The sequence below is a fragment of the Zosterops lateralis genome, assembly GCF_965231275.1.
Source record: "Zosterops lateralis genome assembly, chromosome: 31".
NCBI classification, from domain to species: Eukaryota; Metazoa; Chordata; class Aves; order Passeriformes; family Zosteropidae; genus Zosterops; species Zosterops lateralis.
Window position 1 is genome coordinate 3,911,413 of NC_139791.1, and position 25,763 is coordinate 3,937,175.

A 25,763-nucleotide genomic window follows, 5' to 3' on the forward strand; every position below is an offset into this window, starting at 1 on the left:
ACCCAGCGCTGCCGGCTCCTGGCACACAGAGCCAGCCCATGGCCCAGCCTCACGCTGGGACACCTCCTGCGCCAAAATTCTGCCCTGCCAGGGACTTTTCTTTTTCCTCAGCTCCAGGCTGAGACTTCCAAGCTGCACTTTGGGGAGGTTTCCTTCTCTTCTCACTGCCAAGGAAAGCTCTGTCTGCTCCTGCTCGCAAACACAGATGGGCTGGAGGGAGATGCGGTGGTCACAGGCTATTTGTGGTACAGTGACCATGAAATTACTGAGATTTTAAATATTCTATATAAGAACTAAGGGCATCAACAAAACTTCTGCACTGGACTTACGGAGAGCAGACTTTGGAGTATTCAGGATGCTGATTTGGTGAGAGGCAAATCAGGCACTGTTTTTTTTAAGGCAAACAACCCTTAAAAACAAGGATGTCCAGAAATGAGGGACAGACTTCAAAAAAGAAACCTTGAAGAAACACACTTCAAAAAAGAAACCTTGAGCATGCTGTGTCCCCAAGTAAAAGCCAGCGAGGAAAATGACTGTCCTGGCTGGGCATAGAGCTTTTGCAGGAACTCAGGGGGAAAAAAGAAGGTGCTTCACCTTTACACAGAGAGGCAGGCAACTCAGGAAATGTTTCAGTATGTTGTTAGGTCATGCAGAAAGAAAATTGGAGAGGTGAAAGCTCAAAGAGAACTTAACCTGGCTACTTCTGTGAAGAATAACAAAAATTATTTCATAAATATAATACAGGAAAAAGGAGGAGTATAGACCTCCATTCCTTACTGGGGGGGGATATGCATACTAAAGAGGAGGAAAAGGCTGAGGTATTTAACCCCTTGTTTTCATTAGTCTTCAACAATCAGACAAGCTGTCCTCAGGACAAGTGCTCCCCTGGGCTGGTAGATGGGCACAGGGAGCAGAAGAGCACCCCTGTAATCCAGGAGGAAGCAGCTGCTGACCTGCTGAGCCACTCAGATGCTCACAGGTGTCTGTGGAACCACATGGGATCCATCCTAGGGGGATGAGGGAGCTGGTGGATGGGCTCCCCAAGCTGCTCTCCAGCATTTCCAATCAGTCCTGGCTCCCCAGGGAGGTCCCAGAGGACTGGAGGGGCCAATGGGAGCCCATCCCCAAGAAGGGCTGGAAGGAGGATCTGGGGAACTGCAGGCCTGTCAGCCTGACCTGGGTGCCTGGAGAGGTTATGGAACAGATCACCTTGAGTGCCATCACAGGGCACCCACAGGATGGCCCAGGGATCAGAGCCAGCCAGCGTGGATTTCAAGATCTGCATTGATGGTCTGGATGAGGGGATTGAGTCCACCATCAGCAGATTTGCAGGGGGCACCAAGCTGGGTGTGAGTGTGGATCTGCTGGAGGGTAGGAGGGCTGTGCACAGGGCCCTGGACAGGCTGGATCCAGGGCCCAAATCCAGCCATGGGAGGTTGAACAAGACCAAGGGCCAGGTCCTGCCCTTTGTCCACAACAACCCCTGCAGTGCTCCAGGCTGGGGACAGAGTGGCTGGAGAGTGGCCAGGCAGAAAGGGAGCTGGGGCAGTGCTGGACAGCAGGCTGGACATGAGGCAGCAGTGTGCCCAGGTGGCCAAGAAGGCCAATGGCACCTGGCCTGGATCAGGAATGGTGTGGTCAGCAGGAGCAGAGCTGCTGTGCCAGCCCTGATCTGCCCCATGCTCTGCAAACAGAGATTGCTGCTGAGCTTCAGAGAAGGGAACAAAAGGGGGATCTCCAGTGAAAACTTTGCTGGGAGATCCTTCAGTTCATTTACACCCACTGAGAGCACAGGTCCTCATTGGCACAGACTGGGGCCAAGGCGAAGGTGGGGAGAATCAAAATGAGAAATGGCTCAAACATTAGCCTTCCTTTGTGGACAATGTTGAAAACAAACAAACAAAAAAACAAAAAAAAAAAAACCAGAGAGGAAAAAAATCCCACAAACAAATAACAAGAACTATAAAAGATGACTTTTATTACATGGCTAGCAGTTTAATGTTTCTGAAATAGTCCAGTGATCAGTGTCCACAGTGCAGCCTTGAGCTCCTGGTTCCTCAGGCTGTAGATCAGGGGGTTCAGGGCTGGAGGCACCACCGAGTACAGAACTGACAGTGACAGATCCAGGGATGGGGAGGAGAGGGAGGGGGGCTTCAGGTGGGCAAATGTGCCAGTGCTGAGGAACAGGGAGAGCACAGCCAGGTGAGGGAGGCAGGTGGAAAAGGCTTTGTGCCGTCCCTGCTCAGAGGGGATCCTCAGCACAGCCCTGAAGATCTGCACATACGAGAAAACAATGAACACAAAACAGCCAAAAGCTACGGAGACACTAACAGCAAGAACCCCAAGTTCCCTTAGGTTGGAGTGTGAGCAGGAGAGCTTGATAATCTGTGGGATTTCACAGAAGAACTGGCCCAGGGCATTGCCATGGCACAGGGGCAGAGAAAATGTATTGGCTGTGTGCAGCAGAGCATTGAGAAAGGCACTGGCCCAGGCAGCTGCTGCCATGTGGGCACAAGCTCTGCTGCCCAGGAGGGTCTCATAGTGCAGGGGTTTGCAGATGGACACGTAGCGGTCGTAGCACATGATGGTCAGCAGGAAATACTCTGACCCCAGGAAGAAGACAAACAGAAACACCTGTGCAGCACATCCTTCATAGGAGATGTTCCTGGTGTCCCAGAGGGAATTGTGCATGGCTTTGGGGACAGTGGTGAGGATGGAGCCCAGGTCGGGGAGGGCCAGGTGGAGCAGGAAGAAGAACATGGGGCTGTGCAGGTGGTGGCCACAGGCCACGGCGCTGATGACGAGGCTGTTGCCCAGGAGGGCAGGCAGGGAGATGCCCAGGAAGAGGCAGAAGTGCAGGAGCTGCAGCTGCCGCGTGTCTGCCAATGCCAGCAGGAGGAAGTGGCTGATGGAGCTGCTGTTGGACATTTGTTATCTCTGGCCATGGGGACCTGTTCATGGAGAGAAGGTCAGTGACAGGTTAGGAGAAATTTCTTTCAGCAAAATCAAAGGCTTTTCCCACAGACCCTTCTCCTGTAACACACTGACAGCCTATGGAGTTTCTAGCAGATTTTCCTTCACCTCTAAGTGGGGAGCCCTGGTTGGTGCTGGCTGAGTGGGACTTCAGGTTCAGGGCAACTAGACACAGAGTTTTTATAATTCAGCCTTGCTGTGCATAAGTGGGAGGGGACTGGGACCTGTTCTCATAATTAACTTTGAAACCCTGTTAACACAGAAAAGCACTTTTGGAAACCCCTGCATAGCATTCAAGGTATAGTTCAGATGCCTTAGGGACTTCTAAACATGAAGAATTGTGTATTATTTATTCCCCCCCCCCCCCCCCTCCAGGAGTAAGAAATTGAAAACAAAGACTCAGTAAATTTTACCTTTATAAAATTATTGTTTTGGAAATATTGCTGGAGTGAGCAGAAGCCCTGAGCATGTCCACATCCTTACAGGAAAGATAATCTGAGTTGTAGTTACAGAATCCATAGTCAGTTGGATGTTCCAGGTTTAGGTGGTCACTGCAGGAGCTGCAGCTGCATTGTCCTGCAACCAGAGACTTCCTGTGTCAAGAGCTGGGAATGATTCTCCCCCAGTCACTTCTCAGCATCTTCCCAGCCCTGAGTGATTGAAGCTCTCTGTGCCTCTGTGCTGTGCCTGGGATGGCTGCAGGTAGTGCCCCAACCCTGCTGGGCTGTGCCCAGGAGCTGCTTCTCAGAATAAATGACTTTTTGAAGCTTTCCTGGATTGCCAAGAGCTGCCTCTGCGTCAAGAGCTCAGCCCAGCTCAGCAGACAAAGCACAATGACTTTAATGACCCTCTTGGGGCTTTGATATTATTTACAGAAGACTCAGGTCTTCAGAGAGTGTACAAAAAACTTCTCAAGAACTCAAAATCAGATTGAAACTCCAAAGTTTTCTGAAGTTTTAATGTGTTCCACTGAGGGACACAACTGAGAAAGTGTCCCCAGGTTCCAGTTAGAGCAGAACACTGCAGGCAGTGATGACAGGTGGGGACAAACAAGGCAAAGGTGTCTGTGGTGCTGACCAAACCTGGATGTGTTTCAGGAATGCCAAGGGCCAAGGCCGGAGCCCCAGCCCCTGCCAAGGCACATCCTGTCCCTCCCTCAGTGCTCAGGGCTCTTCCCAGGCCACTGGGATGTGGGGATGTGCAATGCCAAGGGCAGGACCATGGGGCGGCCCCTGCCAGGCTGCTGAGCAGGGCCAAGGAGGCAATGAGGCCCCAGGGCTGCAAGGGTTATTTGTCTCCTGCTCATGGCTCAGGCCCAGGTCCAGCAGCCATGGCCCAAGTGCTGCAGGAGTTGGCTGTGTCAGGGCCTTGCAGCTGCTGCCCATCCCTGTGCCCTGTGCAGCCCAGGCTGTCCTACGGTGTCCGTGCCCTGCGCCTCTGTCCCTGCAGGCTGTCGTCATCCCCCGGCTGCCCCACCTGGCTGGGCCCTTCCTTTGCTGACAGCTCTGCCTCCTGCCTGCCTCTGCCTGGCCACACACAGCCTTGGGCTGCTCCAGACTCCTGCTGGGGGACGTGTTGCACCACAGTCCTGCCTGGGAGTGATCTTCTTTTCCCTTTTTTTCCTAATCTGGGCATTCCTAGGTGGCCTTGGCATTATTTTTTTCATTTCTGGCAGTTCTCTACTATGCCAAAAGGATCCACCCTCTCTTGAAACTACCCTTCAAGCACTCCCAGGGATCTTGTCCCCTGTCCCCAGCCTCCACTCCAGAGAGCACAGAGCTCCTTTGTCCCTATATAGTGCTCAGGTGCTTGAGGCCATGGACACCTTGAAAAGATGGACGGTTCTTTTCTACAGGAGAAAACCACAGAACCCCAGGGTTTTGAAGGCAGATGAGAGGCACTAACCTGACACCAAAGCAAGCTGTCTGTGCTTGCAGCTTTTTTCTGAAAGCAACCCTTGCATATATGGGGAATTTTGGAGGTGAAATTTCATTTCATCTGTGGGTGTCTGGCCAGAATGACAATTCTTCTCCACAGGAAGGAAAGGGCAGGGGCCCAGTGTTTCAAAGGCTTATTAGATTCAGCCCCAAGGTGGCCAATGACAGGCAGACCTGTTTGTCTTGGCTGCTTTTGTCTGGGAGCAATACTTAGATAGGTGAAATTTGGGAGGCCAAATCCCAGTTTTGTCCATGGGCATCTGTACAAAAAGGACAGTTTTCCATGGGAAAGAAAGTACAGAGCCTCAGTGTTTCAAAGGCAGATGAGAACTGGCCATCAGGAAGCCAAGAGAACCTAGACAGTCCTGGCAGCAACTGTCTGGGAGCTATCTTTGGATATATAGAATTTTGGAGGCAGATTCTCAATTTGTGCCAGGGGTGCCTGGACTTGAAAGATGTTTTTTTTCCACAGAGAGAAAATCACAGCCCACCCAGTGTTTTAAAAGCAGATGAGATGTGGCCCTAAAGGCCAAGGCCAGGCAGAGCTGTCTGTCCTGGCAGGTTTCATACAGGAACAATCCTGTTCATGTATATATGATATAATATATAATATAATCAAATTTGGAGGTAGAATCCCACTTTTGGCCATGAACCCCTGAAGGAGAATGACACTTTTTTTTCCCACAGGAAGGAAAGCATGGATCTCCAAGGTTTCAGGAGGTGAGAAGCAACCCTCCACATGCCAAGGTCAGCTGGACCAGTCAGGTGGCCCCCAGAGGCCAAGCCAGCCAGACATTTTCCATGTTCTTGGATCCTTCGGGCTATTGCATCATCACAATTGCCCCTTGGTTCCATGGGGCCCCATAGTATCACAACAGAACTTTGTTCCCATAAGTCCCAGCAATATCACAATGATCTCCTTGGCTCCTTGTCACAAGGCCCCTGGTTTCCATGACACCTTGAAGTGTCAAAATGGTTTCTTTGGTTCCATGGGACTGCAAAATGACACAATGTCCCATTGGTTCCATGAGGCCACAGAGTGCCACTATGGCCCCTTGGTTTTTTGGGCTCCCCAGGATCACAACAGCTCCTGAGTTCCACAAGGCCTGTCATTGTCACACTGGCCCCTTGCTTCCATGGGAACCTGTAGTGTTACAATGGTCCCTTCACATCATCGTGACTGGCAGTGTCACAGTGGTTGCCTCAGTTCAATGAAGCCCTGTGGTGTCACAATGGCACCTTGGTTCCATAGGAACTCAAAGTGCCAGAATGGTCTCTTTGCTTCCACGAGGCCCTGCAGTATAACAATGGGCTCCTTGGTTCCACAAGGCTCTGCAGAGCCCCTTGATCCAACAAAGCCTCAAAGTGTCATAATGGTCTCCAGGATTCCATGAGGCCCCACAGTGTCACAAGGCCACCTTGATTCCATGAGGAATGGCCCCTTGATTCCACTGGGCTCCTCACTGTTATATGAGTTCTTAGTTCCATGGAGCCCTGCAGTGTCACAGTGGTCTCATTGGTTCCATGGTGTCACACAGTGTCACAATGGCCCCTTGGTCCCATGAGGCCGTGCAATGTCACCATGGTCTCATTGGTTCCACAAGGCCCTGCAGTTCCACAATGGCCCTCTGGTGTCACAAGGCCTTGGAAGTGTCACCATAGTCTCAGCAGGTTCTCCCACTGGTTCACAATGGCCTCCTTGGTGCCATGATGCCCCATCATGTAACAATGGTGTCCTTGGTTCCACAGAGTCACAATGTCCCCATGGTCTCATGGATCCCCACAGTGTCACTGTGATCCCCTTGATTCCATCAGGCCCTGCTGTGCTACAGTGACCCCTTGGTTATACAAGGCCCTGCAGTGTCACAATGGCCCCTTGGTTCCAGTGGGTCCTGAAGTGTCACAATGGTCTCCAGTGTTCCATGAGGCCCCACAATGTCACAATGGACATTTGGTTCCATGAGGTTCTGTAGTGTCACCATGGTCTCTTTGGTTCCACAAGGCCTTGCTGTGCCACAATGGCCCCTTGGTTCCATGAGGTTCTGTACAGGACACAGATCTTCCTTGGTGTGAGAGGATGGATTGTAAAGAGACTAGAGATAGTGCTGAAGGCAATCTCACCACTTATAATGCAGCTGTACTAATTACCAAGGGTGGGAACATTTTTCCCCTAGAAGATCCCAGCTATGTACAAAGAGAATGAGTATTATATAACAGTGGGTTAGCTGGTTGAGGGTCAGTCGGAGTCTGCAGGCTGTGCTGTGAGGAAGAAGGGTCAAGCAGCTGTGTGAGGGACAGAAAGGGACAGGCAGTCATGCAAGGGACAGGAAAGTGTGGGTATTTTGGAGTTAGGTTTGAACTACCCAGCTTGGGGCCCACACCAAGGCCAACTGTGAAGCCTGTGGTGCAGCTAGAAATTAGATGTTAAGGTGTTAGTGAGAGATTGTGGATTTTCTAGAGGTTAATAAGTATAGTTATGAGTGTGAACACTTTAGCCACCTTAAGAAACAAGTAAAACAATGTTTGTTTGCATTTTTCCTGTGCTATATGCCAATGAAAATGTATCTGCATTTGTAAACTATATAGAAATGTATATAACCTGCCATTTTAGACGAAATAAATGGAGAAACATAGCATTAATCATAGTGATTGGATCTGCATTTGCTCCCGTCCAGCTTCTCAATATTTTAAGGGTTCCCCTAGCTTTATCTGGCACCTGAGCTAGGGAGCTTTGCTTAGATGTGGCTTCATTTCAATATTTTTTTTTCTTTTTGCTTAAATGTGGGATTTGTTTCTTTCACTTTAATGAGGTTACTTCGATGCGGTTTTGATGTTTCATTTAAATATGGGAAGACTCTGTGATTGTTCCTGGATTGCGGGCGAGACGGGAGTGAAATTCCAGAGCTGGGAAGCTGGAAGGGAGACTCAGTGGTGGTGGCTTGCTGTGGGAGAAGGTAAGCCTCAGTGTGCAACACGGATAGAAAAAGGAATAATGGATGGTGAACTGAAGGCAGCAACGTGGCTCCTTTTGAATATTATCTCTAAGAGAGATGAAAAAATAAGAGAAAATGATTTAGAACAGTTAGCCCTCTTGGGCCAAGAGGAGAGGGAAGTTAAGCAGACCGTCACTTGTGTTTAGTGCGACAGAGCCCGTGTGGCAGAAAGGGGGGGCCCATCTCCTCACACAGCAGCTCCAGCGTGGCGCTCACCACATGGCACAGTCCTGGCACAGCCCCGCAGCTCCAGCGCGGCGCTCACCACACGGCACAGCCCAGCACCGGCACTGGCAGGGGCTGCAGGGGACAGCGCGGTCCAGGCAGTGCCTGCGTCGCGGGGCGCAAGCGAGAAGCCAGGACGAGCAGCGCAAGCACAGAACTGTGTACTACAAACCTGTCCTGGGTTGTAGTGTAGGATGTACACAAAGTATTTATTCTATCACCATCTTCATGAACTGTTAAACCAAGTGGGGCAGTGTTTTCCCAAGCCCCTGCCTTTTCTGCTAATGGCCCATCAACGCCTTGCCCATGACTCACAGGTAATTCCCTCCAGGAGTTGTCTCTGTTTAAGGGGCCATCAAGGACCCACTTCACAACTCATCATCCCATTGTGAGATGCTCTGCCCAGGGGAAGGAGCCAAGCAGTCTCACCTGGATAGAAGCTGGGATTTGGGACAGTACAAGCAGCCCGTCCCCACTGGATTCCCAGAGGAGCAGAGCTACCAGATCTTTCTACAGGATCACTGCTTCAGGAAGACCACGTCAACTGGACTGCTTCCACCATCCTGCTCAGGTTGTATTCTGACTCTGTCAGTGGTCCTTCGTGTTATTGCATTTATTTTATTTTATTTTTACCTTTTAACCTTTCTTCTTATTAAATTGCATTTCTGACTTGGAGCCTCTCACTCATTTTGCTTTCAAACCACGACAAAACCTCAGACACGCTTGTGGCAGGCGCGGAATGAGCGGGATGGAGTTCGAGCCACAGGATGGCTCTGGGCGGGACAAACCCCGACGGAGAGCGAGATGGGGCAGCCCCAGAGGGCGGGTCGAGAGAGGACACCCCCCGTGGACAGCACCAGGCCAGCACAGGCAGGACCGGGGCAGGCAAAGGCAGTGCACGCAGGACGGGGCGTGACCAGGGCGGAGAGTTTCTCCAAGGAGCCGCCCCCTTCGAGCAAGTGCTGCAGAGCCTGACCCCGCCCACAAGCAGCATTTTGACATTATCAGCCCAGATCCTTCAACTTCTCCTTTCAGCAAAAGGTAGCCACATTTCCCTTGAATCCACTGCACACACCCTTTCTTCATTTATCCTTTGGCTACCTGCTGGGCCCACCTTTTCTTTGGCAGTGCTGCACAGGGATCTTGTGCTGCACAAAAGTTCCAGGTCCCCACTCCTCATCCGGGAGAGGGAGAGATGCCGGAGATGTCAGTAATCCTCGAATTAGGAGGGGCTGCATTCAGGCAAAAGGTTCAGCAACAGCTAACTTATAGTGGGATTTATAATAATAAATCAATTAGTTACAAGTTTTCTAAATTCAGAAGCAGATATATGGAAACCATTGAATGTTTACAAAGCAGGTGCCTGATCACAAGCAAAAGACCTGAAAGAGAAACAGCAGTCATTTGTTCCTTTGTTGTGCACAAGCCCATCATAGTATGGGAAAAAGATCTATTGTCATGGAATAGAAATGGATTTTTGAGTGTAGTATTGATGTATTTGGATCCAAGTTGGGTTGTGTTTTAGTATTCTGTTGATATTAAACGTGATTTTTATGTAGTTTTGTTTTAGATTTAAGCCTTGTTAAGTATAAGTTGAATTTAAGATAAGGATTTATAAAGTTTAAGTGAAAGATTTTTATTTCATAAATTTAAAGTTTTATTGTATGCAGGTTTTAAATGTAAGTTTTGTTAAAATATGCTAATCTAATTTGCAAAGTTTAGTTGGTTTTTCTTAGATATAAGAAGGCTTCAAAGGCCATAGCTGTGATAAAACTGAGAAGTTTGTGAATGGAAGAGAAGAAAATTTTTACATCATTATTGTTATAGATCATAAGCTATTTTGTAGGGGTTTGTGTTTTATTTTAAGATAATAAGTTTTAAGATAATAAATAAGTAAGTTAAAATAATAAGTAAGTTAAGTAAGTTAAGTTTAAGATAATAAGTTTTAAGTAATAAGTACTGTGAATTTGTTGATTTTCTATATTTATAGCTGACTTCTCATGTGTTTTGACACTTCTTTTTTAATTATCCAAAAGATATGTATCATGATACACTGTAGGATTTTTTTTTAATGTTCTTTAGTTGTTTAAGCATTTTGTAATTACTGTTGTTAAGAAGTTTGTTTTAAAAATGTAATAAAGAATATCACTCTAGATAAAGCCAGGTCCTGGCCACACCTTGACTTGAACTAGAGGAGATGTGATCATCAACAAACCCAGATGTTTCTGCACCAAAAAACTAGATACAAGTCACTTTGACTTGACGATTTGACCTCATCAATGATAGCTGGACAGACTTTTGGAGTGAATTTGGGGACCTTGCTCGAGAAAGGATACCCAGGTCTTCACTGGAAAAGAGTTTTTCAGCTGTTGCAGAATCTGGGACAATGAGACAGCATTTTGGTAATTGGCAATCATTCAAATTTACATGTGTTGTTGTTGACAATTGTTAACTATTTGTCATTTGAAACATTTTCAGCTGTTGGATTTGAAATTTTTTCTGATAGATTTCAGTTTCAACAAGAATTGTACATTTTCCATCAAGGTACACCTTTTTACTAACCTACGGCAAAGAGCTTGTTTGTGTCTCTGTAGATACAGAACACAAGTGAATTCCTGTGAAGAATGTGGAAATCATGTCAAGCGCAGAATCTCTGACAGCTTCAAGAATGGAGAAGTGAGCACGCAGAGGTGAGCCAGCATCAAGACAGCAACCATCTTTTCGTTCTGCATGCAAGGACTTTTGAGACTGGGTTTTCTTTTTCTTTGCGTTGTATGAATCTGTTTGACGGTTCTCAATCATTCCACAAGCAGCTTTCACAGCTGGGGAGCAACATGGGAAAACTTGTAGTGGTTAACACTCCTTTTGATAAATGGCTCAATTCATGGAATTTTGCTGGTTGGATCAAAGACTTAATACATTTTGGTATCACTCTTTTTATTGGTATTGTTGTTATTTTAGTTTTTGTGCCTTGTCTGTTAATGTATATGTGAAAAATAGCCAGCCATGCCTTTGACCCAGTCTGGGTAGCTCAAAAAGAAAAAAGGGGGATTTGCAGCAGAATTTCTTAGAGGAACAAAGGCATGATCTATATTTGGAGTGAGGTTTGAGCTAACCCAGCCTGGGCCCCACACCAAGGCCAACTGTGAAGCCTATGGCACAGTTAGAAATTAGATGTTAAGGTGTTAATGAGGGACATTGGGTTTTCTAGAGGTTAAAAGGTATAGTTAGTAGTGTGAACATTTTAGCCACCTTAAGGATCAAGTAAAACAATGTTTGTTTGCATTTTTCCCTGTGCTGTATGCCAATGAGAATGTAACTGCAGTTGTAAAATATATAGAAGTGTATATAGCCTGCCATTTTAGACAAAATAAACCAGAGAACGTAGCATTAAATCATAGTGATTGGATCTGTGTTTGCTCCTGTCCAACTCTCCATAATTTTAAGGGTTCCCCTTGCTTTACGTGACAACTCTCTTGTTTTCGTGCGGTCGGTGTGGAAGGCCGGATCATACTGCAAATGTCACTAAGGCGACAATTCGTGTTAATGGTCAGCCTTTGTCGAGCTCGGGAAATGGGAAGCGGAGTTTGAGGAGGTGACGCGCTCAGACACAGCCTCTCTCCAAACCCTGGAACTGATGGCGGTCTGCTTGGCCAGCTTGCAGCCAGCACCAGCGGCTCAGCAGTTCTTGATGTCTGCATAACAGCAACTGTTGTCTTAGACTCTTGTGGAGGGCACAAGGTTCCCCTGGCTGTCTTTGGTCCTGTGGGTGAGGGCATGAGTGCTTTCCTCACGGGGAGATCTAGTGCCATCACTCAGGGTATCATTGTGCATGGGGGACTCACTGATGCAGATTTCACAGGACAAATTTATGCTATGGTTTCCACCCCCACCCCCCATCACTATCCCCAAAGAGACCAGGATTGCTCAACTTGTGCCTTTTAAGTCTTCTGTTCACAGGGCAGAGAGCCAGTTGTGGGGAGATGGTGGCTTTGGAACCACTGGGCCACCTCAGGTTCACTGGACCACTGTCATGACCGATGAACATTCTGAGAAGGTGTTTACCCTGTCTATCCCTGGTGCAACACCGCCAGAGATCAGCCTCCGCGGGATCCTTGACACTGGTGTGGACATCACAATTCTGCCCCTTTCTGCTTGGCCCCCGGAGTGCCCCTTCGATCCAGTGGAGATGTCTGTCGTGGGGTTGGCAGGAATGGTGCAATGCTACGTGAGCCAGCAGCCTGTGATGATCATGAACCCAGAGGGACAGACAGTCATGGTTTGGCCTCATGTCACAAATGAAACTCGTACCAATCTCTGGGGGAGGGGTCTTCTGGCTGCGTGGGGGGTGCGCATCAGGAGAGATTTTTGATGGGGCCACTGTGATGAAGGGCGCAGGGTGTCCTACACCTCCTGTGCGGTGGCTGGTGGACAAACCCGTCTGGGGAAACCAGTGGCGCCTCTCTCAAGACAAATTATCGCCCTTCATAACTTGGTTCAGGAGCAGCTGGATCAGGGTCATCTGGAGCCTTCTACCAGTCCCTGGAACACTCTTATCTTTTGCATCAAGAAGAAATCTGGGAAATGGAGGTTGTTACAAGACTTCCAAAAGGTCAATGCTGTGATGGAAAGCATAGGGATGTTGCAGGCTGTATGCCGTCAGCCACCGTGCTTCCTGCAGATTGGCCGGTCCTCATCATGGATCTGAAGGATTGTTTTTCTACAATTCCTTTGCATCCCAATGTCAGACCAAAATTTGTATTCTTAGTGCCAGCAATCAACAATGCTGAGCCCACACAGCGATATCAGTGGAGGGTTCTTCCCCAGGGTTGTCGCAACTCCCCAGCCATATGCCAATGGTATGTGGCCTGAGCTTGGCTGGAGTTCGTAAGCAGTTTCCTGATGCTCATTTTTATCCCTACATGGAAGACATATTGGTGGCTGTGTCCACCCAGGATGAGGTGCTGAGGATACAGCCTCAGTTGCTCAATGCTTTGCATTCTTATGGGCTGGAGGTAGCTCCAGAAAAGGTTCAGCAACAACCTCCTTGGAAATATTTGGGGGTCAAAATTTTGGAACGAATGGTCCAACAACAAGAGGTGCAATTTGTGCATTCAGTGAAGACACTGAATGATGCCCAGATATTGCTGGGTGTCATCACCTGATTGTGTCCGTATTAAGGGCTGAGCACAGCACAACTGTCTCCTTTGTTTGATTTGTCAAAGCGAGACTCTGATTTGAAGTCGCCTTGCACATTGACCCCTGAGGCACGTCAGGTGCTGGAGAAGGTTCAGGAGTTGTTTCTGCTCACCGAGTCTATCACACTGACCCCACCATTGATGTCACTGTTTTCATCACCACTCCAGATTTGCATCCCATAGGCATCATTGGCCAATGGAGTGACAAATGGTCTGATTCCTTCCATGTCTTGGAATGGGTCTTCCTGCCCCATCAGCCACAGAAGATGGCAACTGCATTGTTTGAGCTGATCACTCATTTGATAATCAAATGCCGGCAACTGTGTTTGCAATTGATGGGTGCAGATCCCACAAAGATCGTACTCCCGGTACAGCGGGAAGAATTTGACTGGAGCTATGCAAACAGTGTTTCTCTGCAAAATGCTCTGAAAAACTTTTCAGGGCAGATTGCTTATCATCTACCCAGCCATAAGCTATTGCAAGTGGCAAAATTCACAGAGATTTCTTTGCGGCCCAAAACTACTCAGGAGCCTGTGCACAACCCACCATCTTTACTGATGGTTCGGGAAGGACAGGAAAGGCCATTTTTTCTTGGAGGGATGGATCTGAGTGGCAGGTTCTGGAAGGTCATGACGATGGGTCAGCTCAATTGGTTGAATTGAGGGCTGCTGTCATGGCATTTCAAAAATTTTCCCAGGAGCCTTTCAATTTGGTGATGGATTCCGCCAATGTGGCCGGCATAGCACAGCAGTTGGGATATTCAGTTTTGAAGGAAGTCAGAAATGCTGCTTTGTTTCATTTGCTGAAGACCCTGTGGTGTGCCATTCAGGTCTAGGTTCATTCATTCGAGGTTCCGCATGTCAGAAATCATACCAATCTTCCAGGTTCATAGAGGCAGGTAATGTGAGGGCAGACCCAGCGTGGGTAGCACCTCAGCCTGACACATTTGTGCAGGCCAAGGCATATCATGGGTTTTTCCACCAGAATGGCCATACACTGCAGAAGCAGTTTCAGCTGATGCCAAAAGAGGCCCGTGACATTGTCAATTCTTGTGACAACTGTCACGTGCTGGCAGCACCTTTACTGGCAGGGGTGAACCCCAGAGGACTTTGGGCCTTGGAGCTTTGGCAGACTGATGTTACTCAAGTGCCCAAGTTTGGCCACTTCAAGTATGTGCATGTCACTGTGGACACTTTCTCCTCTGCAATGTGGGCTTCTGCTCACACGGAAGAAAAGACCCACAATGTCATTGCCCACTGGAGGCAGGCCTTTGCCAATCCAGGCATACCTTCTGCTGTGAAGACCGACAATGGTCCTGCATACGCCTTGCCGAAGGTGCAGCAGTTCCTGCAGTTGTGGGGTGTGTCACACAAGTTTGGTATCCCTCATTCTCCAATTGGTCAAACTATTGTAGAATGTACCCATGGTACTTTGAAATGGGTTCTTCAAAAACAAAAATGGGGAATGCAGGGTGTAACCCTGCACAGTCAGTTGGCAAAAGCTTTGTATACCTTTAATCAACTTACGGTACAGCTGAATTCTAATAACCCGGTGTCCTGGGTTGACAGTGCTCTCTATCCCATAATCCCATATCGTGGACACCCTTGTTATGTCTAACCCCTCCTTGGGAGAAGAGGAAAATATGGTGACCCGCGGGGAGCTGCGGGACACCAGGTTGACTAAGGAGGGGTGAACCGGCCCAGGTCGGAGACGGAGCAGGTCAAAGCTCCCGTGGCGGTCAGTAGCGGGATCGCGCCTGTGAACAGACCCTGCAGCGCAGCCCGGGTGACAGGACGGGACCCAGCCTCTTAGACATAACAAGGGTGTCCACGATATGGGATTATGGGATAGAGAGCACTGTCAACCCAGGACACCCGGTCAAGTTGAACCATCACCTTTTGTTGCAGGCTTTGGATGAGATGAATCAGCCTTGAGCAAAGGTTTGGGTGCAGAATTTAGTCACCAAACAGTGGGAGGGTCCCTATGACCTTATCACTTCGGGGCGTGGGTATGCCTGTGTACCCACAGATACTGGGGTGCGCTGGGTACCTGCAAAGTGTGTTCATCCTGACCTGTGACTGCAAAGGCAAAATCCAGCTGATGGGGAAACTGGAGATGGTGACCAAAATGAAAGTCATCAAGTGGATGAGCCATCAAGTGATGACTCAGATGCAGATGAAGCGAGTGATCACTCCGATGGTCCCTCCACAAGCAGAGACTGAACATTGTTCATTTTTCTTTTTCCCTTTTCTTTTTTTTAATGGAAAAAGGATGAGACCTCACCCTGATCTTTTTCAGCCTTCTGATGTTTGCATTTTTGTAGTAGAGTTTCTCACAGACTTTTAGGTAAACAAAGTGATTGTTTAACATTCCTTTCTTGATGGACTTCTAATTTGACCAGTGGGGTCAGAGAGGTGGCAACATTGCTTGTCCAGTCCCTGGCCACTGTCAAAAATCTATATAAACCCAAATTAAAAATAAACCACAGTCACTTTTTGCTCTGACACTGACTGCCTGAGTGTCCTTCATTTTGTGTCCTTCTAGTGACACAAACCCCTCTTGTATTGTGTTGTCATCAGGAGTATGTTGGTAACTACTCCTTAGACCTCAGGGCCAACAATGTTGCAATTAAAAAAGAGTGTAAAAATGAACCAACTGACTGCTGGTATAGTTTTATTTTAAACAAATTAACTTATGTGACATGCAATTGGCAAAACAACCAGGCAAATCAGTCAGGTCTGAAAGGCCTAGTTCATAAATATAAGATAGGTGCTCTAGCAAAGCCCATATTGAGTACAATAGTTACATCCCAAAGGGTAGAAGGGACTAAGAGCACCCCTAGCCAATATGATATTGAATGGCCTTGGTCCCAAGCTTTCATTCATTTTACTGGATACATGGGAAAGTAGAGTGATGTGAAGGATTTAAACCAATCAACTGTTGTCATGCATGAAAATCAGATATACACTAGGCAGGAATGGGAAAAACCAAAAAACCTGGTGGCTTCAAGGGTAATAGGGGAAGAAATTAGAATAGGGTATTGAATCATTAATGGAACTACCCATGGAAAGGCAATTTTAATCAGCATTTTGACAAATCAGACAAATAAGCATGAAAAGGTTTGTACGCACCCAAGTGTACAGGATTGCTGGCATAACTTTACATTAGAACAAACCGTGGAGGTGGTTTGTCTTTGGACCTATAATATTGAAGGGCTTTCTTTTAAGTTTAAAATAAATGCCATAGCCCACCCTGTTACAGTCAGTACCATCACTCAAGCTCAACCACCGCTTATGCTGAGCCTGAGAATTTTTGAAATTGGACATATATAATCAGGAAAACAGGCCAACAACTATTGTTAAATCTGGCATGGTCTCTTAAAAAAGTCAAACTGCCAATGCAAAATAATGTTTCAGAGATTCAGCCAGCTTGTTTGCCTTTTCTGCAAACTTCCTTCGAGGGGTGGATGACCTGGTTGCGAAAGTGGAGCCTTTCTAAAAACTAATGCTAAGAGACATTACTGGTGTTTCAAGAACAGGACTTGGAATTTTGAATATTATTGATTCAGAAGTACTAGTGAATAAATTGGTTGCCACCACTAGAGATTTGACCAAATTACAACAAATACTGCAGTTGTCCTTACTGGCCTTGGGAACCCATCAGTGGCTGTGATCAAACATATTACCAAACTGGGAAAAGATAAATGTGAATGACCACAAATTGATAATTGATGCACCTGGTGTTGCTTAAAGCAACGTTTCCTTGGCTTTCAGCTCCATCCAGGCACAATTGTGAATGCAGTCTGCTGCTGCCTCAATTGTAAGAGAGGGTGAAGAAGGCATTTTTCCTACTGAAATTCGGAAAAAAATTTGGGACAGTGCCTCTTGAAAGAGAATTTCAATCCTGGTGGAACTTAATGAATTTTACTAACAACCCCATTACAAACAAAGCCACAGCTTTTATGTTAACCATTTGTAATGCTTCAGTATATTGGATATTCCCTATCATTGCATTAGGATTGAACCATGATGGAGCTATTCTCTATCCTTTTGAGCACAGAGAATGGGCCCGTCAAATTGGTGAGAAATGGCAAAGTGTTAATTTAGAATCCTGTATTGCTTGGGAACAACAAGGGTTTATCTGTGAAAGTAATGCAATTATAGCTCAAGACATTTGTTTGGATAAAGAATAAAATGTCTGTCATTTTGAAGTTCATCCTAATGAGACTCCTGAAACAGTGCTTGTGTGTATAGGCAATGGATGTGCATGCTTGAGAACTGCTTGTGATGTTGTATTTGTAGAAAATGTAGTAGTGGATTCTAAAAATCATTCAAATTTTTGTGTTTGTAACTTTTCATCAGAGTGTACAAGAAATTTATCGTGTTTTGGAAAGGGTAAACAAAGATGCCAAACACAGGTGATAGGATACTCTTTTTGGGTGGTCACCTACTGCCACAAGTGTCCTGAACAAATTGTGTCATCCTATTGTTGTTCTTTTTAGTTTTGATTGGTTTTGTTTTATCAGCAATCCTATACATTATGAATTGGAGAATGATGAAACGGTTAACACAATTGACATCTCTAATGAATGCACAAAATTTGGTCAATATCCCTTCCCCTGTGGACATCCCTAAGGCTATTGGGATGAACACAAGATGAACTACATGAGTAAGCCAGAATGATGGATTGTAAAATGGATTATATTAAAGTAAGATAAAAAATTTTGACAAGAAATTTGAATATATATATATATTGAATTGATTTTTGTTTTGATTGATTATTTGGTTATAATTGTTTATTATTTCCTATTTTTTTTTCTTGTTTCTTTCCTCTCTTTGAATATTTTGCTCTATCTGTTTTCTGGGATATGTTACCAACACTGAACTTTGAAACAACACTACAGAGTCTTGTTGATGGAGCTCTCTTGATGACAATTGTGAGTCACAGGGTGGTGTAAGAGACGGTCCAAAGATCCCTCATCTGCCTCACGACCGTCGTCAAGGACAGAGACTGAAACCCCAAGGACAGAGACTGAAGCCCCTAAAACCCCAACACAGGAGTTCTGGCCTGGCTGAGGTGGGATGTCTGCCACGTGCTGCCTGCAGGTGTGTTTGCTGGAGCAAAACCTGGCAGGCATTCCCATTGGAACCTGAGCAATGGGCAAGTCATGGTGGACTGACTGTGCCTGCTGCTGGACTGGTCTGTTCTGTACTTGTTCTCATTCTCTGAAAACAAACATCGCATCGATCTCCTCACCCTGTGGCCAACTGCCTGTCACTTTGGAAAAGACTATAAAAACAGTCGCTAGGTTAACCAAAATCAAAGATTGCCCCTGCAGAACACAACAGATCTATTGGCGAACGGCTACGAGGACTTCACCTCATCTGGTGGTAGTTAATCCCCTCCCTTTTCTCTCTCTCTCTCCCACCCGGGCCCCGGGCCAGCAGGGACAGCAGCCCAGGCAACGGCTGGGCCTGGGCCAGGCCGGCCCCGGGCCCCAGAGCAGCAAAAGCTCCTTCCCCTGCAGGCCGGGCTGGGCTCTGACCAGGCTCCCCAGGGAATGCTCAGAGCCCCGAGGCTGCCCCAGCTCCAGGAGCCTTGGCACACCCCTGCCAGGGATGCCCAGGCCCCCAGTGCCTGGACTCCATCATCCCTCTGGCTCCCTCTCAGCTCAGCCCCTTCTGCCATTCTCACCTTTGCACAGCCCTGGCTGTCCTCTCCAGGGGCTGACAGAGCTCTGCCGCCTGCGCCAGGAGCAGGGCAGCCCCAACCTTCCAATGTTCCACTGGCTCTGGGACACCCCAGCGCTGGCAGCCCCCAACATTCCCTGCCTGGAGACGCTCCAAGGGAAGCGTCAACAGCTGCCGCCACTCACCACAACCCACCGGCCGCTGAGCAGCCCCGGCCTGGGCCCCTGAGGATTCCTCCGCACACAGCTCAGACAAGGGCCCTTTGCCTTCCCCCAGCCTGCACCAGGCAAGGGTCACATACACTTACACAGCTCTGCCCACAGCTGACAGGGTGGAGAGGATAATTAATTTAGAAAAATAAACAAAAACCCCCAAGCAAAAGAACACTCTGCCCCCAGGAGACCTGCTCTCTCCCTCCCTCACTACTTTCACCTGCAGGCACACAGCACCTCCGCCTGCAAGCAATCAGTCCTTTTAAAATATTGTATGGATGACCATATGAGGTCCAAGAAGGAACAACACCTACCCAAGTAGGAGAAGAAACCCTACACAAATATATGGCAGCCCTAAATAAACAATTTGGAGAACTAAGAAACACGTGGCTGGGGCTCAGAGCAGAGAACTAGATGGGCCAGTATATAACATGCAGGCAGGGGATTATGTATATCTATTCTCTTTTGCAGAAAAGACTCTAGAACCCCAGTAGGAAGGATATTTCCAGGTTCTTCTCACCACATTTACTGCAATCAAGATCAGAGACCAGAGCACCTGGATTCATCACACTTATGTGAAGAAGGCTCCTGAAGGAATCTGGAGAGCCACGCTGGGTGACAATGAACTATGTTCCAACTTAAATCTTAATCAATATAAATTGCTTCTATCCCTTAGCTAAAAACTTAACTCTTTATTTAAGTTAAATTCTTAACTTAAGGCACTGCAGGACACTGCAGACAAGTCCTGAAGCACTTGGAGGATGATCCAGATCCCCAAGGGATGTTCCCATGGTGCCAACTCAGGAACTGAAATGGGGAGTGGGGAGAGAGAGGGAAGAGCTATAAGGGATGGGTTGTTACAAATGGAGGGGGCAAGGATGGGTAGTAGGAAGAAATCTGGAGAAGAGAAGAGGAAAGAAAGCAAAAGTAGAGAAAAGGAAATACCCTGAGTGGTTTCCCTCCCATCCCCCAGCCCTTCCTGTCCCCAGGGGCTGATGGCATTTTTGCTCCCTCAGGTTCATCTCCCCACACCAACACCATGGGGCTGCTCAGGCCTGCTCTGGGCACTGCAAACAGGGGCTCCTGAGCCAGTGCTGCCCTGTCTGTGCCTGCAAGGATCCTGCACCTGTGTGAGCTGGGGGAGAGGCCAGGGCTGCACAGGGGGGATGTTGTTGGCAGGTGCATGAGGACGCTCTGGGACGCTGCCCTGGGGTGTCCAGTGCAGTGGGGATGGATCAGCCCCTGCTCTGCTGCTCCTTCCCATCTCCCCCAGGGACCTTGCAGAGCCCCAGCCATGCTGTTTGTCCCCAGCCTGCCAGGGCCACCCTGGGGCTGCTCACGGGGCTTTTCTGTGCTGAGCATTGGCCTGGGCGTGTTCTGGAGAGAGCCTGGGCAAGGAGCCTGGAGCCCCCAGGCCCTGCCCTGAGGCGTCAGCGCTGCCCCAGCAGTGCCCATGGCCTGTCCCTGCTGCAGCCCCGGCACTGCCACCCCCAGCCCTGTGCCCGGCCCCGAGAGCCCTCAGGCCCTACAGCAACACCAGGGCCAGGAGGGCAGCGGGGCAGGGCCACGGGAGTAGCACTGGCAACACCAAGGGCTGCTGCTCCTGAGCACAGCTGCTGTGCCAGCCCTGATCTGCCCCCAGCTCTGCACACAGACATTGCTGCTGCAGCTCCAGAGAAATGAACAAAGGGGGATCTCTTGTGAAAACTTCGCTGGAACATCCTTTAGTTCATTTGAAGCCACCGAGAGCACAGCCCCTCATTGATAGAGTCTGTGGCCACAGTGAAGATGGAGAAAAACAAAATGGCAAAAGCCATCACAACTTTTTATTCTATAAAATATTTAAAAAGTAGAAAAAAGAAAAGGAACCTTCAAAATTTAACCAACAAGAATTATCAAAGATTACTTTTATTACAAGTGATTTGCAGAAATTGGCAGCAAGTTTAATGTTTCTGAAATAGTCCAGTGATCAGTGTCCACAGTGCAGCCTTGAGCTCCTGGTTCCTCAGGCTGTAGATCAGGGGGTTCAGGGCTGGAGGCACCACCGAGTAGAGAACTGACATTGCCAGATCCAGGGATGGGAAGGAGATGGACTGGGGCTTCAGGTAGGCAAATATGCCAGTGCTGAGGAACAAAGACACCACGGCCAGGTGAGGGAGGCAGGTGGCAAAAGCTTTGTGCCATCCCTGCTCAGAGGGGATCCTCAGCACAGCCTTGAAGATCTGCACATAGGAGAAAACAATGAACACAAAACAGCCAAAACCTAAACAGACACTAAGAGATATAATCCCAAGTACCCTGAGTTTGGAGTGTGAGCAGGAGAGCTTGAGGATGTGTGGGATTTCACAGAAGAACTGGCCCAGGGCATTGCCATGGCACAGAGGAAGGGAAAATGTATTGGCTGTGTGCAGCAGAGCATTGAGAAAGGCACTGACCCAGGCAGCTGCTGCCATGTGGGCACAAGCTCTGCTGCCCAGGAGGGTCCCGTAGTGCAGGGGTTTACAGATGGACACGTAGCGGTCGTAGCACATGATGGTCAGCAGGGAAAACTCTGCTCCCATAAAAAAGAGCAAGAAAAACACCTGTGCTGCACATCTTGTGTAGGAGATGTTCCTGGTGTCCCAGAGGGAATTGTGCATGGCTTTGGGGACAGTGGAGAGGATGGAGCCCAGGTCGGGGAGGGCCAGGTGGAGCAGGAAGAAGAACATGGGGCTGTGCAGGTGGTGGCTGGGGGCCACGGCGCTGATGACGAGGCCGTTGCCCAGGAGGGCAGGCAGGGAGATGCCCAGGAAGAGGCAGAAGTGCAGGAGCTGCAGCTGCCGCGTGTCTGCCAATGGCAGCAGGAGGAAGTGGCTGATGGAGCTGCTGTTGGACATTTGCTGTGTCTGGACATCCCAACCTGCAGAAGGAGGAAAGACAGTGACATTTGAGGGGAGATTTCTCACAGAAAATTCAAAGCCCTTAGACTGTTCCTTGCCACTGAATACCTCCTCCTTTTCTATGTGTAGGAGAATTTCCTTCACTTTGGTTACTGGAGCCCTGATTGCTGATGGCCAGTGTTCAGTGGGGAGCCAGATCTTGACCTGCAGGACACCTGGGATTCAGTCCTGAGCCCCAGTCAGTGCAGGGGAACAGTGAGGGCAAGGACCAGTCCTGGTGTTTGAACATGGACAATGAATCTCCTCCTAAGGGAAGTGCCAGGGTAAAGAGATGAGTATTGCAGGAGGCAGAACAAGAGATTCTGCTGCACCTGGAGAGAACAAAGTCCAGTGTGGCAGGAGTATTGTCTGAGGATAAGTGCAGACTAACCAGAGCTGCTCTGTCCCTGTGACCTGTTCCCAGCTGCCCTGGACTTGCACCTTTCTGAGCTCCACTCCGTGGAATGTGTGTTACCCTGGAAAGCCAGGAGACACTGCTGAGAGCAGAGGGATCCCAGGCACACAAAGTGGCTCCTGCCATTCCCAAAGTCAGGCAGAGTCGGCTCATTCCCAGCCTGCCAGCCTGCCCTGCCCAGAGCTCCCCGGGGCAGAGGGAGCTGGGACACCCCATTGCTGTGCTCAGCCTGCACAGGAGGAGCCCAAGGGCTGGGCCTGAGCCTGCAGCTGCAACTGCCATTCCCAGAGAGCCCCTCAGCAACGCCAGGAGCACCTGGGCAAGGCAAGGAGAGAGAGAGCTGGGCCCTGAGGAAAAGCCTTTCCCTGCCCAGCCCTGCTCAGCCCCTGCCAGGCAGCAGCAGTGCAGGACAGTGGCCCTGAGGCCCTGGTCAGCAGGGAATGGGCACATGGCAGGAGAGATGCCCTTCATCTCTGGGGCTGCTCTGCTGGCCCAGGAGGGGACTGAGGGCCCCGAGCCCCCGGGCTGAGGGCTGTGCTGGCTGGGAGGGGACACAGGAGCTGTGCTGCTCAGGGCAGTGTGTGCCCTGCAGGGCAGGGCTGGCAGGTGCCACATGCCCCTGCAGCAGGGCTTCCCTCAGCACTGCCTCCTTCCCTCCCTGCCCACGGCTCTGCTGCTGGAGCTGTCCCAGCCCGAGCTGTTCCTGTGGGCCCGGGCTCCTTCCCTGCCAGTGCTGCCAGAGCCCAGCCCAGCCCCTGGGCCAGCTCTGCCCTGCAGCTTCTCGGGGCTGCAGGGATTAAAGAACAGCTCCCCCAGGCCTGGGCACCATGGAAAGGTGATGCTGGATGGATCTGGAGGCTGGGGAGGTGGAAGCACTTGCTCAGGTTCCCAGGAATCCTCAGTGTGATGGTTTAAGAACCTCAGCTCCTACTCTGCCCTGCACACCTGAGTTTCCATTGCCACCAACCTGAGCCTGGGAAAAGGGGAAGCAGAGATTGAGAAAAGCTGAGACTCAAGCAGGAAACCCCTGCCCCAAATGAGCTCATGAAAAATCCCCTCAGGACATGGGCATGAGCTGGAGCTCTGAGAAGCCCTGGCCCACACAGCATACTCTCCACAGCATGAGGACCTGCCCTGGCAGGAGTCACTACTTGCACCCACAGCTCCCCTCCACCATCCATGGGAGCTCCCAGGCAGGCTGAGAGCTGCCCCTGGCAGGTGGCAGATCCCCTGGCCTGGCCAAGAGCCCTCAGGGCTGCAGCACCTGCTCTGCACCACAGCCCTGGGCGCTCCTGGCTGCAGCCCCAGCCTCAGCCCCTGCAGCCGTCTTTGGCAGCAGGAGCCGTCCTGCCCTGTCCCTCTGACGGTGCCCAGGGCAGCCCCGCTCTGGAGCACATCCTCCCCCAAAGCAGAAAGGGCAGCAGAGCCATCCTTACAGTGCTGTCAGTCCTGTCCTGGCTCAGCTTTAGGAGATCCCTGCAGCCAGTGACTTACTGTGTCAGAAGTGGAGATGATTTCTCCACTAAGAAGCTCAGAATTTTCAAAAGTTGTGAAGATTTCTCCATAATAAGCTCAGAATCCTCCTTCCAGTTTCTTTAAGCCTCTGTCTGCTTCTCTGCTCTCAGGTATCTGCAGGCAATGCCCTCAGCCCTTCTGGGCTGGGAGAGGAGCTGCTCCTGAGGAGAAATGTCTTTTTGAAGCTCTTCTTGTTTCCTAAGAGCTGCCTCTGTGCCAGGAGCCCAGCCCTGCTCAGCAGCACAGACACAGCACAAGGACTTTAATGACCCACTTGGGGGTTTAGGGCTGAGTCCCTGAACATCAGTCCCTGAGAGTCAGTTAAAGAAACCTCTCAAGAATCCAAAGTCACAATCAAACCCCAAAGTTTCCTGAAGTTTTAATGGGTCCCTGTGAAGGAGGCGACTGAGAAAGTGTCCCCAGGTTCCAGTTAGAGCAGAACACTGCAGGCAGTGATGACAGATGGGGACAAACAAGGCAAAGGTGTCTCTCATGCTGACCAAACCTGGATGTGTTTCAGGAATGCCAAGGGCCAAGGCCTGAGCCCCAGCCCCTGCCAAGGCACATCCTGTCCCTCCCTCAGTGCTCAGGGCTCTTCCCAGGCCACTGGGATGTGGGGATGTGCAATGCCAAGGGCAGGACCATGGGGCGGCCCCTGCCAGGCTGCTGAGCAGGGCCAAGGAGGCAATGAGGCCCCAGGGCTGCAAGGGTCACTTGTCTCCTGCTCATGGCTCAGGCCCAGGCGCAGCAGCCATGGCCCAAGTGCTGCAGGAGTTGGCTGTGTCAGGGCCTTGCAGCTGCTGCCCATCCCTGTGCCCTGTGCAGCCCAGGCTGTCCTACGGTGTCCATGCCCTACGCCTCTGTCCCTGCAGGCTGTCGTCATCCCCCGGCTGCCCCACCTGGCTGGGCCCTTCCTTTGCTGACAGCTCTGCCTCCTGCCTGCCTCTGCCTGGCCACACACAGCCTTGGGCTTCATACCAAGAGGGTTAATTCAGCTTTTCCTGTGCCTGTGAAGTTTTAGCTCAGGAACAAGTCATGCAGGGCCTGCTTTCCCAGCAAGGACAGTTGTAAGACAAGTAGAAGACATCTGGCTCAGGAGTGCAGGGATGGAAAAAACAAGGAGTGAATCTGGGAACTTGGGGTGGGTGTTATGGTAATGGCTAAATTGTAATACACATGTAGCACCTGTATATAAGGTCTCTCTTTTAGAATCACATGTTCATTAAAGTTATGAGTTACCATGGGATGGAAATGAACAATCTATCTTTTAGCTGCCCCTGGCCAAAATTGATAGTCCCCCTTAAAAATTCCCTATATGCAAGGATTCTCCAAGACAAAAGCTGCCAGGACAGAGAGCTCTGGCTGGCTTTGGCCCTTGGTGATCATTTCTGATCTCAAGAAAACCCTGAGCAAAGTATTTGAACAGGTCTGACTACTGGAATATCATTGAATCCGTCATCCTCTGAAAAATTCAGATGCTTTTCTGATCATATGTGTCTTTTTTCTTATTATGCATTATGCATTGAATATTATTTTCAGCTAAAAATATTGCTGTTATTCCCCCAGTGTTATCTGACACAAAACACCTCCTCTACTTATGGATCCAGGTCACCTGTAGAAGCAAACACAATAAAGAATCCAGCAGGAATTCTTTGTCTCTGCTCCCATCTGTCCCATCTCCTCTGGA

The 25,763-nt window shown here is 49.3% G+C and overlaps 2 protein-coding genes across 2 annotated transcripts; both read right to left on the reverse strand.

Annotated features, from left to right (window-relative positions):
• Window positions 1-1,793: 1,793 nt before the first annotated feature.
• On the reverse strand, window positions 1,794-2,928 carry LOC310920668 (olfactory receptor 14J1-like; the record flags this gene model as incomplete). Its single annotated transcript, XM_083880729.1, has 1 exon — window positions 1,794-2,928. The coding sequence occupies one exon, from the start codon at window positions 2,926-2,928 to the stop codon at window positions 1,996-1,998; it is 933 nt and encodes a 310-aa protein (XP_083736855.1). The 3' UTR covers window positions 1,794-1,995.
• An 18,243-nt stretch (window positions 2,929-21,171) lies between these two features.
• Window positions 21,172-22,104, reverse strand: LOC310920712 (olfactory receptor 14A16-like; the record flags this gene model as incomplete). Its single annotated transcript, XM_083880771.1, has 1 exon — window positions 21,172-22,104. One exon carries the CDS (start codon window positions 22,102-22,104, stop codon window positions 21,172-21,174), a length of 933 nt encoding a protein of 310 aa, XP_083736897.1.
• Window positions 22,105-25,763: the final 3,659 nt, after the last annotated feature.